Here is a 15264-nt window from a genome sequence, read left to right as displayed (position 1 = left end):
AAGTTGTTTGGTTTTTCTTTTTTTAATCTTTTAAGTGTTTTTGTACAAAAGAACGTAGTTTCCCCCCCCCTTTTTTTTGCATTTTTAAAACACCAGTGGGGGAGGGATGCAACAAGTAACAAAAAAGATATTTTTATAACATTATTTTCCCTGTTTAGAAAGAAGGAAAAAAAAAATCATTCCAAAAGTACTTAAAAGTCCAAAGATGAAACAGTTCCATTTTCTTGCCTAAAAGGCTAGCCGTGTTACTCTTCACTGGCCCAAGTTCACGGTTACAGAAAGATTGGGCCAGGCTTGTGGGCACGTGGCCTAAACAAAAAAGTAGAAGCATCAGAGGCTTCCAACCCCCGCGCCACAGAGCTGCCGTGGCCAAGGAGGTCCTTCCCTGAGCCGGAAGGGATGGGCGCAGCAGCGTTCCACACCCAGGGCACAGGCTGGCAGGGCCCTGGACGCCCCACCTCTGCTTTCATTCCCTTTCCAGAAGGTTTTAGGGGGGTAGGGCTGGGTGGGGGATGGTCGACATGCCTGGGAAGAAAGTGCAACATACTTAGAAGTACCAGTAGTGGGAAACACCTTGGAAGAAGAGCTCTGGCTTTTACTGTGAGCGGGAGAAGACAGCCCTGGGGGAGGCCTCTCTACAAGTGAGCAGACTTCCTCTCCTGGAGCCCCTGTGACACATGCGGTCCCAGTCACTTTCCCTTTTCGACGGACGAGACTTCCCACCACGTGCGGACTAATGACCAGGAGGCCCCAGTCCGGGGCCCAGTTCCAGCCATAAGGTCACTCCCATGCCACAACGTTCCTCTAAGCGAGAAGGAAACTCTCCCCACCCTCAGTCCCGGAGGTGGGAGAAGGGCTGCAACCTCTCCAGGCTCAGAGCAAATGGCAACAATACTTGGACTGCAGGGTAGTTCCAAGCAGCAAGGAATCTCATCCAGATTCTCACGGAGACCCCTGCAGGGTGCAGAGTCACGGCATGAAAGCAATCAAACCTTGTATAAATAATGTTTCTTGCCTTTTTTTTTTTTTAATTAAAGAAATCCAGTGTCTCAAAAACTTGTGAAAATGTGTTTAAAAATGTCAGGGAGCCTGCCACACTTTTTTGCTCACTGTAACTATCCTATTCGTACCTTCTGACACCAAGAGATAGTGTGACGGCCTCCTTTGCGCAGGCCCCGTTATTTTACCTCTGTCGTGTAGCTGTACCTCTCTAGAGGAAAAACAATAGGAGAAAAAGGAAAGGCCTTTCTGCTAGTGAGAAGAGAATGCAAATCCAAAGCAAACTGGAAAGCAAGAGCAATAGAAGGGCGGGCTGAGAGACTGGAGTGGGCACTGCTTTAAGAAATCTGGCTGAGTACGCTTTGGTTTGGGGGACTGAAGGAGCGGCTGGGCATTTAAAGTGCAATCACATTGGCAATAAGTGATCGTCCCTTTCTTCTGACTCGTCCCCCAGCTGATCATCCCCCACACCACGATATGCAGCAGGCACATTTCGGGGTTTAGAACGGCACACAAAGTCACAACCGTCCTGTAGAGAGAAGCAAAGGAAGGAAATGATGATCGGGAACAACCAACTTAAGGGCGAGGCAAAATGTACCCACGGGCCAAGAACATGGCAAGAACTAGGTTTCTTCAGGGACGATGATGAGAAAATCTACAGGCTCTAAGGCCCAGCCTAAACAGAATTTAGTGCTCAGCGGAGGAAAATCCTAACTGCGTCTCATCTTCTCACCATGTAGGCCCCTGAAAGGCTTTACCAGACTCCTAAGTCTAAGCAGCAGTGTTCTTCCAGCCACGTCTTTGGCAAAGGCCAGGCCCTGAGATGCTACGCCACTCACGACTTTACCTAGGGCCAGCGGGTACGCTGGGCTTGCTTTGCTGGGGCTGTTATGGCTTTAGCACCTGAAGTCCCGGGTCCAAGAAACCCCTCAGTCTGGCTAAACTGAGTTGGCTGGTTACTCAGTCTTGTCCGCGGGCTAAAGACTCAGCCAGCAGCCCTGGTACTTACTGCAACCAGGTTGCCAAGATCTTGCCAGAAGGCGAGGTGAGGAAACTGCTCCATTCCCTTGGCGCCCACCACCAGGCGCTGGTACAGGAACCCCCCGATGACATAGACTGCGACCAGGGACGCAAACCTGTTGAGGAACAAAGACCTCTCTACTTCAAGGCCAAGGAAGAGTAAAACCCCAATATTAGAGATGACCTTTATATTCCTTAGCTGTTTCCTAGTCTCTACTCTGTAAAAATGGGGGTGGGGGGAAAGAGAGAGCAGCTAGCTTCTTTAAAAAGCCAATTAGCAGTGTCTAAAAATAAAAGGCTCAGGAAAAAAGACGACCCTGGTGCATGACTCTCACTTAAGGCCTAGAGTAGTTACAGATCTACAGCTCCATTTCTGTCAAAGTTCTGCTCACCTAATGGGATCGACTTAGAAACTGTCCAGGCCTCCTGTAAGGGAGCTAAAAAAGCACCTCCAAATGCTAATACTCAGTAGGTGCAAAACATTAAATCTCATTTTTTAAGGTACTTGCACAGTCCGAGTTTAAAGAGGAATTTCATGCAGAGCTTCCCCCCTCTAATCATAATACAGCGCGTGCTCGCCCGTGTGCCTGTGCGCGCGCACACACAATTTGTGTCTAAACAGCACCAAGTGATTGAGTCGAAAGGGAAAAAGGTGCCGTTTGGAAGGACAAAGGAAAAGGCACTCACGTGACTAGTAAGATGGAGCCCACGCTGAGGCGGGAGATCTCTGGGGAGCAGGCCAGGCTGCTGTCCATCTCAAAGAGGTAGAAACAGTCTTGGACTTTGCTGCGCTCCTCCGACACAGGGGTAAAGCTGTCCTGATGAAGAAAGGTCAGAACACAACACGTATGTGGTGAACTGTTTCCTTCAGACTCTGGTTTAAAAAAAAACAACAAACCCCACACGCCAAGACAACTGCTCTCTCTCGGTTCAATAACCTATGTTCCACCCACGACAGGGGAAGGCAGGTGTCTGCGAAGCAAGGAAAAACCGCACTTCCAACCCATCCCAGCGTATCCTGTCCCCTCTGGAGAACACCCTCCACCCTCAGCTCAGGTCAGTCCCATCCCCGGCTCTCTAGGCCCGCATGCCTGGGACGCCTCACCGCCAGGGTGTGTCGATTGCAGGAGATCATCACCACCGCGCGGCGCTGCTCCATGCCGCAGTGCCTGTCGTATTCATCGCCCCCTTTATAGATGAGCATGATCCAATTACCTGCAAGAGACAAGGAAAGTGGAGCTTTGCGGCGGGGGGGAAAGCAGAGGCGGGCCTAGGTACTACGGGAGGAAGGAGACAAGAAGTTCAGTGATACTGGTGTTAATGGGAATAACCCTTATCGCTGTGGGCTCTGAGCACCAAATACCAAGCTACAGCCTGCTTCTTGCTAACAGCTTGGTGTTCCCTTAAGACAGCTGAGAATCAGATAGTCGTATAATAACCTTAGTTTCCCACAATTAAAGGCAGGCGACTGATACTGCAAAAACACGTACGACCCACGCTGTAGCAATGATTCACGGTTTCTGAACACCTGCTAACACTGAAAGAAGAGGTTCCATAAAATTGTTAGGTGGCAGGGAAAGCCTAAGATTTAAAATTAGCCACAGATAAATTCAAATGGATGATTTATGGAAAGAGCCTAAATGTCCACAACTGACAAATGGATCAAGAAGATGTGGTTTATCTATACAATGCAATACTACATGGCAATGAGAAAGAATGAAATCTGACCATGTGTGGCAGCATGGATGGAACTCAAGGATGTTATGCTGAGCGAAATAAGTCAGGCAGAGAAGGACAGATACCATATGTTTTCACTTATAGGTGGAACAGGCGTAACTTAACAGAGGACCTAGGGGGAGGAGAAGGGGAAAAAATAGTTGGGGAGAGGGAGAGAGGCAAACCATGAGAGACTCTTGAAAGCTGAGAAAAAACTGAGGGCTGATGGGGGTGGGGGAGAGGGAGGGGTGATGGGCATGGAGGAGGGCACTTATTGAAATGAGCACTGGAAACCAACTTGACAATAAACTATGAAAGAAAACAAAAACAAAAACGTTAAGTGGATGATTTAAAAACAATTTTTTAAAATGTTTATTTATGAGAGAGAGAGAGACAGACAGACAGAGTGTGAGCAGGGGAGGGACAGAGAGAGAGAGGGAGACACAGCTCCAAGCTCCAGGCTGTCAGCACAGAGCCCAATGTGGGGCTTGGAACTCCTAAACCACGAGATCATGACCTGAGCTAGAGTCAGACATTTAATCGACTGAGCCACCCAGGTGCCCCTATTTTTTAAAGTTTAGTTATTTATTTTGAGAGGGAAAGAAAGGCACCACAAGTGAGGGAAGGGCAGAGAGAGATAATCTGAAGCAAGGTCCGCACTGTCAGTGCCGACCCCTATGCTGGGCTCAAACTCATGAACTGTGAGATCATGACCTGAGCCGAAATCAAGAGTTGGACACTTAATGGACTGAGCCACCTGGGCACCCTGCCATTTCTTCTTTAATATTTACTACGGTCAAATTTCTTTTGCAAAACATCCTCTGATTTATCAGGTGAACAAGGTAAAAGATTCTGCTTCCAATTTTGCATACAAAAACCACAAGAAGATGAAATAACTTTTCAAAGTCACAGGATAAGTAAACATGAGCTGGATCGAAAATCCAGTCGTCCAGCCACTAGCCCCAAACTCTTGATGTTATTTTACCATATTACTGATAGGAGCAAATACCTGCACTGGAAAATACAGTCATCCGCTTAAGGGAGGGACTCAGACTACGGGTGCTCAAAGAGCCCTTTGCAGCAATATGATTATATAACTTTTGAGAAACATTATCACAAGTTGGTGGGCAAGTTTTTGTACACTGGTTCGCCAAAAGGCTTAACTTAATCTCTTTAACTGGCAAAGTTGGACTATTTCTTTTTTTTTTTTAAATGTCTTTATTTTGAGAGACAGAGACAGAGAGGAAGCAGGGGAGGGTCAGAGAGATTGGGGACACAAAATCTGAAACAGGCTCCAGGCTCTGAGCTGTCAGCACAGAGCCCGACGCGGGGCTCAAACCCACGAACCGTGAGATCATGACCTGAGCCGAAGTCGAACACTTAACTGACTGAGCCACCTAGGCGCCCCAAAGTTGGACTATTTCAATGAGGAATGGTCATGGTTGGTATTTTCATGCTGAGCATGAAAAACGCATTAAGCTACAGAATCCCAGCTAGATTCTTCTTTTTGCATAAGCTTTTCATTAATGTTAAACAAACACCAAATGGTCCCGAGACAGGGCTCCGGGGGGGCCGGGGAACAGGGTATCCTGTGCTTTACAGTCTTGGGTGAGCTGAAGCCCACATGCCGCAGGACACCCTGAAGATGCTGGTAAGGACTGACATGTACATACAGGACTGTCAGAGGGACTGACTTGGGGTCAATGAATCAACAGGGAGACTTACTTCCATTGAAGATGTGGGTCTCGTTGAGTCTCCCTACCACCATCTCCTTCCCGTTACTTTTATTGATCTGCACCAGGCCTGCCCCAGAGGTACGGTTGCCAGCTTCTCGGCACACCCTGAACATGTAGATATACGTGTCGGGGCCCTGGCCCACGGTGCTCTCAAAGCTGCAAGGCCAAGTGCGGAGACAGAAGAGGAACGTTACTGGCTATCAGCCATAGGACAAGCAGCCCGTCCCCCTGAAAGTATGATCAGCTTATTTATTTCATGTCACAACTAAACATAATAGAGAATAGCATTTGTTGCATCGTGAGATATCCATGGATCATGAAATATCCACGTAATAGTGAATTATATTTAACGAATCATGAAACAATTCTAATTGTTGAGGATGACTGATTAAAACACAACACCCAAGACAGCTAGCTAGTCTAGAACACCTGTTCTAGATTATGCTAGAGTGTTAGTTGCTATCTCCCTGTGAATAAAGATCTGTGTTTGCAGGAAGTATCCCTTGGTCCCTTGTTCCTTGAAGATCATTTTCAGATTTATATACCTGAAGATTCCTAACACTTAAGACGATGTGTATAGGCCTCAAGGTTCATCTGATTCTTCCAAAGTCCCATTAAACAGAGATATCAAATAATGCTTTTTAATTCCTACAAGCTGGTCTCTTGGATCCAGTCTTGGAAACAGCTACTCTTCTGCATAAGAGAACTGCACCTTGCCAGTAAAACCTTGGCTGAGAATTTGCTTTCTATCATTAAAAAATAAAAGGGCAAGCTATCATAGCCAGATGATTCTACTGAAGTGCAAGTTAGAACTGTCTCCTAAAGGAGGTTATTATACACGTATTCCCTCCACACAGAGTAGTGATTCGGTAATAAAGTCGGTAAGTGGAGGGGACGATTCTTTACCTTTTGTTATACAGCGGCTGCAGCCTCTTCAGCAGTGCTAACTCTGTCTCTGACTCTTTACCCTTGGCTCCTACCAGGTCGCAGGTTTTTTCTTCCGTCTGCCAGGATTCTCTTACCGCCACGGCCAGGAGCAGCGGCAGGAGCAGTGCGGTCCTCCAGCAGCGGGAGAAGGGGAACATCCTTCCGGGAGAGGGTGTGTGAGGGTGTGTGCGTCGAGGAAGCGGGATAGGGTCAGGAGAGAAGGGAAGAGGTAAAGCACAGGAATGTATAATAAGTGCATGTGGTTTTGTTTTCACCCTTTTATCTCCCATCCATCGCTTATTTTACACTAGTCGGTCTTCCTCATTACCAGGAAACTGGGGTTTATTTTCTTGTGTCTGTTTCAAGCTTTTGGCCTCTATCCACTATTTTTCCCCGTCCTTTAATATTGAGAATTGGATTCTTAATCTCTAGGTTTTTTTCTCTTTTTAAAACTTATTCTGAAAGTCTGTTCCGAGCTGACTCCCTTGCCTGACCCCATTGCTCACCTCCTGTCCTGCCTGGGTGCCTTCAGGAAAGGGGCACACCGTGCACTCAGCAAAGAGGACGGCACTGGCCTTGGGGAAGAGTCAGTGTCTACAGATCGCTGTTGAGGATTTCTGCAAGGTATGCAGAAAACAAGACTGTCTCAATTTCCTAGGCAATTTTACCAACTCCTCAGCTCTACAGAGAAAGGCATATTTTCCATCCTAGAAGCCGTCAGAAAGACCAACCAATGGACTAGGGAATACCTAGCCGGCACTGAGGCATGGCGGTGTGATTATTCGGAATGTACGAGATTCTTTGGCATTTGTAACCAATAGTACATCTCAATATCTTTGGGCCAAGAGCACCTGTAACAGGAAATGCATACATACATGTAATGCATACATACATGTAACTTTCTGTTTCTTTCACAGCTGAGTCCTTCACAACAAACTTTGGGGGTCAGAAGATGGAAAGGAAGGAACAAAAAGGAGTTACTTAAATCATGACAACCTAGGTGGAGACACCCTTGCTTCCTTACTATTTTGTGAAAAGTGAGATTGCGATATCTCATATTTAAACTTTAATACTGGTTCATAAACACTGCTTCCGGGGCGCCTGGGTGGCTTAGCTGGTTAAGTGTGCAACTCTTGCTCTTGGCTCAGGTCATGATCTTGCAGTCATGAGAGGGAGCCCCATGCCGGGCTCTGCACTGATGTGGAGCCTGCTTGGGATTCTTGCTCTCTCTCTCTCAAAATAAACAAACAAAAACTTAAAANAACTTGCGGGCCTCCCTAAGATAACACTCAAATTTTAACTTAACATTCGATAAAGTCCAGTTGAAAGTTATTGAGAAAGATGTAAAAACAAAGAAAGAGTCTTAAATAGTTTGGGTCCTAACTTCTCCTAACAATAGTCAGGAGCATTCAATAGTCTTTGTTCATATTCACTGGAAGAATGATGAATGGAGATCAACACAGCCAGAGCACCTAAAACTTGACATTTACCTGCTTTGATGTCTCATGTCTGAAAAAATATTTAGTCATGTGAATTATAGGAAGAAGAAAATTCACTAGGTCAGAGAGAGAGAGTGGTTTGAAGAAGTCTTCCAAAACCCACCACAGGCTCCGCATGTCACAAATCCCAAGATTTTCTAAATGTCCAGTATACTTGTCTTTGTATACTCCAAATTGCTGGCCATTCTTGGGAATCACTGAGTCACTTGCCAATTCACCTGCTCCTTGTACTGTTCTGGGAATGGAAACACATGGCTTCATTTCCCAGCCTCCTTTTCTCAAATCCATCCTCACACTCAGGACATTCGGATTTACCCCCGCAGACGACTTCACTTTGGTATTCATTATGAGTTGATGATCGTTCAGGCCATTGCTACTTGTTAATTTCCTGTCACTGTTGTGATGGAAAGATTTAATTCTTCCACACTTTACTCACTTATAATAGCAGGCTTCCATACCACAAGTCTGAACTTTGGTTAATACTAGGCAGAATTTAATGGGTACCAAGTAGTTTAAAAAGAGGAAAATGGAAGCTCTGAGTCCTGAATTTTCTCCACTCCCCGAAACAAACTTCCATTTGGCCTTCTGTTCTCTACATTCCACCCGGGCAACAAATGCTGGGGAAGTTGTCTTCTCTCTCTGACTCTGTATTATTTCCAACATCAACTCACTATAGTAATATTAATAAAATGTTTCCATAGAATAATTATCACCAGCCATAAAGTCTGAGGCCCCCATAAACGCATTTAAAGCACCAATCAGAAACTTTGAACAGAGTGCTGGCCTTCCACGGTCAAAAGTATTATCACGCATTAACTAATTATTCCTTACAAAAACTCTATGCAGTGAATACCATTATTGTCTTTATTTTACAGATGACACACAGCTAGTGGAGTGAACCAGAAAGTCTGACTCCAGAGCTCATGGCTGACACTTGACCACATGTTCACAGTATCTGCTTTCACAGTAGTTTTGGGGGGATCAGAATAGGCAGCCAAAGCTTTGCTTTCTTTCTGACAAAGCAGGGGGAAGTGACTCCTCACACAGCTCAGAGGATGGACTAAAGAACCCAAACCTCAAGCTCCTGCTTTCCCTAAGTTCATTGCTCAACACACTCAGTGACCAGCTGAGTTCTTAAAAAGCGATTAGGAGACTTTTTATGGGACTGACTCCACAGGCCATTTTCCTTATATGGTCTCAGGATCTAATTTAAAATTTCAACATTTTGGGAGACTTTTTTCCCCAGGACCAGTTTTCTGGAGGGATGCTCACACAGAAGGCTGTGTTCTTTGGCCTCCAAGTCAGTTCCTTATCTGTTAACAGTTAATGATTTTTTTTCTCAAATTAGGACAAAGAGTCTTACAAAACTGGTAGAGGATACAGGGTTAAACACCCTGGGGTCTGCAACAGTTGAGTTGAACTGTCTTTCATTTGCTCATTGGTTTCAGAAATTAGGGTGGCACTAAACGTTTATTATTCTCTTTTCTGCTCAACGTTTATCTGTGTGTTTGAGCTGCTTCTCTTTGATTCAGTGGCAAAGTGTTTTATCGAGATTATGTTTCTTCTTCTTCACAACCCAGAAAAGCAGGTATAATTTCTCCCATTGTACAGATGAGGAAACGGATGCTTGCAGAGGTTACATGATCTGTGCTAGGTTGTACAAGTATTAAACATGCGTGAAACTGGTGGGACAACTTGGAGGATTCATGGCACAAAGCTATTTGCTGGTACAGACGTGAAAAAATTTATTAGGAAGAGTATAAAATCCAAGGGCTGCAAAGTTCCCTTTTAATGTGCTATGATTAAATTCTCAAGGCACGCTAGTTTGTCTAGAGACTTGGGAAATAAAGAACAGGACTTTAAGACTTTGAAAAAAACCCTTTGGTTCTCTTGTTCTAGGACAGATCTATTTCGGTAATGCTGAAAAATCCTCTTCAGTGGGATGACCAATGACTAAAGCAGGAACTGGGAAGCAGTTCACTTCACTGGCCTCTGAACCGCTCTTTCCCACCCTTCAACACCGGCCACGAGCATTTTCCATCGTTCAGTGGAATCTCTACTTTCGGCTGGCCCACTCCTGAGGTGGCGGCCCTTATCTCCCGTCTCCAGCAGCTCACACTGTTCTAGAAGGGCAGCCCTCATGCGCTAAGAGGCCCAATGCTGAAAAGCCTTAGAGAAGTCGCTCTGTGTCCCAAGGGCGGAAGCTCTCTACAAACAGAAACACCAGCTAAGGCCCGTAGGAGCTTCTCCAGATCCTACTGGCATCCCCTTCAAACTTCTTCCAGGCTTTTAGAAATCCTCGTTCCGTCTTAGTCTCCCGACTTGCAACTGCTCAGGGCCATCTCCTCTCCAAATGATGCCACTTTTAGCTTCCTTCTCGATGTGGGCCAAAAAACTCCTCCTACAGGTATCCTGAACCACCTCAAACGGCTCCGTACCTAGCGTCCTTCCCTTCCCTGCTTTCCAAACACACGTCAGTTCCCTCTCCGGGCTTGGTGGGTCCTCTCTCCCTCGCTCCCTTCGGGACTCGAACTCCCCGCCCAGACGCCTGCGCCTCCTTCCTACACTGGGGCTCCTTAGCTGCATCTCGGGCTGGAAGCTCGGCCAGAGCGGACTTCGCGACCCCGGTCCCGGTCCCGGACGCCGCGGTGCGAGCGCGCTCCAGCGCCTGTCCTCCTCCACGCCCCTCGTACTCACGTGTCGCGGGCAAAGCGGGTGGTCAGGGCGCAGAATCCCCGGCTGGACCTCTGTCTGGGGCTGCGAGACAGGGCCCGCGGGCGGCCGGCAGCACACCCCCGACCCACCACTCGTGTCAAAGGCCAGCGTCCCCCAAGGCGCCTCGCTGTGCACCACTCCGGGAACCGGAAACAGGAAGCACCAGGCGTCCTCTGGGCAGCTGCTCCTCCCACCAAACCCCGCGGCATGTGACCGCAGAACCATTTCGCCCCTTTCCCCTTCCCGGTCTCCCGGCCGATCCCAGACTCTGATTGGCCAGGCTCCGGGCATTTAGCTCCGCCTTTGTCTTATCAGCTCCAATCCCCACCGAGATTTTCAAGTTGGGGGGGGTCCACCTTTTTGGGNGTTTCTTCCTCCCCGCCCTTCCCCCGCTCGCTTGCCGCCGGCGAGGGGCGCTGTTTCGCCGTCTGCCGACCCCGCGTCGCGTGAGTCCCAGCTCAGCGCCTGGAAAAGAGCGGACCGCGCTTGGGTCGCCAGGGTCCTGGCATTCTTAACGACGCCTTTGTTCTTTATTTCCTTTCCTCAGCTTAGTCCCTTGGGGTCTCGGGTTACCGATACTGTTTTGTGAACAGTGTCATCCCGGCCTCGTGGCATGTGGCGTGAACCCCTGCAATCTGTTCAGTTCACCAAGAGGTCTCTGGGCAGTTTGCGGTCTCGTGGCTCTTTGCGCGATGAACCCTCTGTAACCAGCTCTGCTCTCCTCGTGTCCCGCGTCCCCGGTGTCCTGGGGAAGGAGCAAGTCCGTGTCAGTCTACGTGCCATCGCCAAGATCCCCGGTGGTTTCCCTCCTGTCCGTCGGACGCGTCGCTTGTGAGGCCCTGCGCGTTCCCATGCTGTTCTCTCCTGTGACTTCCCGGATCGACGGTCTTTGGGATAAACCATTCCTTCTNATGATATTTGTCCTTCTCTGCCTGACTTATTTCGCTCAGCATAACACCCTCAAGGTCCATCCATGTTGCTACACATGGCCAGATTTCATTGTTTCTCATTGCCATGTAGAGAGTTAGCATAATGTTTTGAATCCAGTCGTAATAGAAGCTAGTACGTGTGTAGTTCTCTGTTCTAAGTGCTTCCCAGCCCCACCCCCCCCCCAAAGCATTTATTTATTTTTGAGAGACCGAGNCAGCACAGAGCCCGATGCGGGGCTCAAACCCACCAACCGTAAGATCATGACCTGAGCCAAGTCGGACGCTTAAACGACTGAGCCACCCAGGTACCCCTGTTGTAAGTGCTTTAAGTGGGTACTGAGTCACTTAGTCTTCACAGTAACCTTGAATCTTAAAGCTTGCAGAGGCCAAGTAACTTATCCTGGGTCCCACAGCTATCTGAGTTATGGTGTCAGTATTCAGGTTCCATAATTTAGTCATTAGTTATAAATGCATATAATCTTCAGAGTCATGCTCTCAAGTGGTACATTGACTATGTAGGATCCTGTGTTTGTTTATTAATGAGCACATTCAGTTCAGGCAAGGTGGTTATCATGTCTGGGTTGGGTTCAGATAGATGGGTTCTCAAGAAAAAACTAAAATTAAAAGGTGAGTTTCTTTTTAATAGTAAAAGTAATTTGTAATCAGAAAATACAGAGAACCGCAGAACAAAAACCTATAAATCCACCAAGCAGTTGTGTATCTATCTCCCTCAGGAACGTGTTCTCCATTTCCTTTTTAAAAAACTTTAATATCCTTAAATGTTTCTCCATATCACTAACTTTATAAATAAACCCTTTACCGGTTGTGTAATATTTAGGTGTATGTATTGCTGCTTAAGGTATTTATTTCTATTGAATTGCTTTTATAAATTCATTCAGCAAATATTTACCTAACAATTACACTGTTACAGATTTTGGGGGTGCACCAGAGGGGGAAGAAAGACAGAAATCCTTTTTATAATAACCTTTCATTCTGGAACTGATGTTCATATGTTGGTGAATTTAGAAATCTTGCCTCTTGGTCATTACCTAGAGTGGCATTGGGCTGGAGGGAGGGGAGGGTGCATGTTGGAGGTCAGGAAAGGTCCAGCAATGCAGTTGAGTAGGGCGAATAACTTGTCTTCTGAAGGAGTGAGAAGGAGGGAGAGGCTTCCCTTTCTATCCACTCACAACTAACCTGGGTCACTTCCCTGCTTCTCACACTTTAGTGCCCATTGTGGAAATGATCCATGCCAGGGACAAAAACTGAATGTAGCAGTTCTTTTTTGCCTTTCTGCTCTGCCTCTCTCTAGCCTCATCTTTACCAAGGACACCCTGCACAGAATACCCACACCCACACCCCTCTCCCACATACAAAGTAAATTGCTCACTTTGTTTAGAAAGCAGTTCTTTAGCAGTTTTCTGCTGAAATCAAAGCTCAAAATGCCTCCTGTTTAGTAAAAACAGAAGAAGGGAAGGTACTTGAGAAATCTAGTCCCCCCTCATCCAGGGGGATATATTCCAAGACCCCTAAAAACTGCATGTAGTACTGAATCCTGTGTTTTTTCTTATACATACATACTTACGATAAAGTGTAATTTGTAAGTGAGGCACAGTATGAGGCTAGGACAATAACTAATAAAGTAGAACAATTATAACAATATGTGAAGGTAGTCTGTCAAAAAACCTTACTGGACTGTATTCACTCTTCCTCTTGTGATGGTATGAGATGATAGCATGCCTACATGATAGACAAAGTGAGGTCAGTGACATAGGTATTGTGATTTAACGGTAGATTGCTATTGATCTTCTGCTGATAAGACAGAAGAGGATCATCTGCTTCCACGATGTGGTTGATCTTGAGTAACTGAAACCATAGAAAGTGAAACCATGGCTTTTACTGTATTCTACATTCTTCCTTCAAAGTGTTGCTTTGAGAATTTCCCCAGGTGTTCTTTTTTGTTATCTCTGAGCTGGAAGATTGGCTGGGAATGGCTTTTTAAATCTCTCAACAGCTTCCTTCAGTATGAGTTTTGTGTTACAGGTTTTGCTCTGGTTTCACTATCAAATAAATCCTCCCCGCTCACAATNTTTTTTTTTTTTTTTTTTTTTAGTTTATTTATTTATTTTGAGAGATAGAGAGCAGAGGAAGGGAAGGGAGAGAAGAAGAGAATCCCAAGCAGGTTCCGCGCTATCAGCACAGAGCCTGACGTGGGGCTCAAACCAACGAATCGTGAGATCATGACCTGAGCGGAAACCAAGAGGTGGACGTTTAACTCACTGAGCCACCCAGGTGCCCTTGCTCAGGGATCTTTGAAATTTGTTCAGTAGTTTCTCAATCCTGTTATGCACGTATTCAATTTGCCATCTTGAACTAGATTTCAGTTTTGAATTTTTATTGATGCCTTCCTTTTAAAATACTTAACATATTTCAAGGACTTAATGTATTTTTTGGATACTTTTCATTTTTTTAAGTGTTTATTTATTTTTGAGAGAGAAGGGGGCAGAGAGGGAGAGGGAGAGAATTGCAAGCAGGGTCCGCTGCCCAATTTGGGGCTCAAACCCACCAACTCAAACCATGGGATTATGACTTGAGCTGAAGTCAAGAGTCAGATGCTTAACCAACTGAGCCAGCCAGGTGCCCCTTGTCTCTGGTAATTTTCAACTTTAATATAACTTAAAATTTGTAGAATAGTTGCAAGAATAGTAAATAGAACTCTTGTATTCACTTTGCTGTGATTTGCCAGTCCTTTACAAGTTGCCCCATTTGCTTTATTAGTCTCTCCCCACCCTGCACGCTCAAGCACTGGTTTATTTTGAACAATTTGAAAGTTCACCATTACCATTAAGTACATCAGTGTGTCTTTCCTAAGAATAAAGACATTCTTTTACTTTCTCACTGTGTCATTATCAAAATTAGAAACTAGACCCCCTGATACAATATTATTATCTAATCCATGGTCCATATTCACATTTCATCAGCTGTCTCAGTCAATATGTTTTATAATTATTTCCCATTCCCCAACCATAGAAGCCAAGCAGGAGTCAGACTGAAGTCATTTGTCATTTTTATCTTATTTGACCGTGAGCTTTTGAAATGTACAGGTCACTTGATTTGTAGAAGGTCTCTCATTTTGGGTATATCTGGTATTTCCTCATAATTACACTTAGGAATGAATCTTTTTGATAGGGCTAAGAGAGAAGGGATGTGTTCTTGTACCAATCAGGATCCAATTAGAAGACAAACGCCACACCAGTGATTTTAAGGAAAACTTTCATATAGACTGGTTTTCTAGTAAATTATTACTAAAGGGGGCAAATAAGAACTCAAAGTTACACAGGAGTTACACAGAAGTAGCAGTCACAAGATGCAGCTACTGCCTCTGGGCTGAAGAAGAGTTAACAAGGAAGTACCTTAGAGACTTAAAGGAAGTGCTCCCTTCCCCAACCACAAGATGGAGATTCAGACCGATGAAGAGAGGGTGTGGTTCCTGCCACAGGACGTGTGGCCCACTGATAAGGTAACATGAATCGCTGGAGGGTGTGGGTTGATTTTGAACTGGCAGTGGGAGCCTCTTTATAGTGGCTCCTTGTGTCATTTTGACATCTCCCCATCATTTTTTGAGCAAATTCTTTACTTTGGGGTACCCAGATGTTCCACATTTATCTTGTATTTTAATTACCATAGAATCAGTCATTTCTTCAGGGCAGCCTTGTTCCTTTC

General features: G+C 45.8%; 1 protein-coding gene across 3 annotated transcripts; it reads right to left on the bottom strand.

The window, feature by feature from the left end:
* Nucleotides 1–94: 94 nt before the first annotated feature.
* M6PR (mannose-6-phosphate receptor, cation dependent) lies at nucleotides 95–10794 on the bottom strand. Of its 3 annotated transcripts, XM_077759041.1 has the most exons (8): nucleotides 10595–10794; nucleotides 6905–7015; nucleotides 6378–6557; nucleotides 5461–5627; nucleotides 3125–3234; nucleotides 2707–2837; nucleotides 2009–2135; nucleotides 95–1528 (listed from the first exon to the last, which is right to left on the bottom strand). In XM_077759041.1, the coding sequence occupies exons 3-8, from the start codon at nucleotides 6554–6556 to the stop codon at nucleotides 1406–1408; spliced, it is 837 nt and encodes a 278-aa protein (XP_077615167.1). In that variant the 5' UTR covers nucleotide 6557; nucleotides 6905–7015; nucleotides 10595–10794; the 3' UTR covers nucleotides 95–1405. The 3 variants fall into 3 exon arrangements, with proteins under 3 accessions (XP_077615167.1, XP_077615168.1, XP_077615169.1); XM_077759042.1 differs by lacking the exon at nucleotides 6905–7015 and having other exon boundaries at nucleotides 10595–10793; XM_077759043.1 differs by lacking the exons at nucleotides 5461–5627; nucleotides 6378–6557; nucleotides 6905–7015 and having other exon boundaries at nucleotides 10595–10682.
* Between the last annotated feature and the right edge of the window lie 4470 nt (nucleotides 10795–15264).

Source organism: Crocuta crocuta, unplaced genomic scaffold (assembly GCF_008692635.1).
Source record: "Crocuta crocuta isolate KB4526 unplaced genomic scaffold, BGI_CrCroc_1.0 scaffold72, whole genome shotgun sequence".
Taxonomy (NCBI): domain Eukaryota; kingdom Metazoa; phylum Chordata; class Mammalia; order Carnivora; family Hyaenidae; genus Crocuta; species Crocuta crocuta.
The sequence above is the reverse complement of the archived record's forward strand: the minus strand, read 5'-3'. Positions and strand labels throughout refer to the sequence as shown.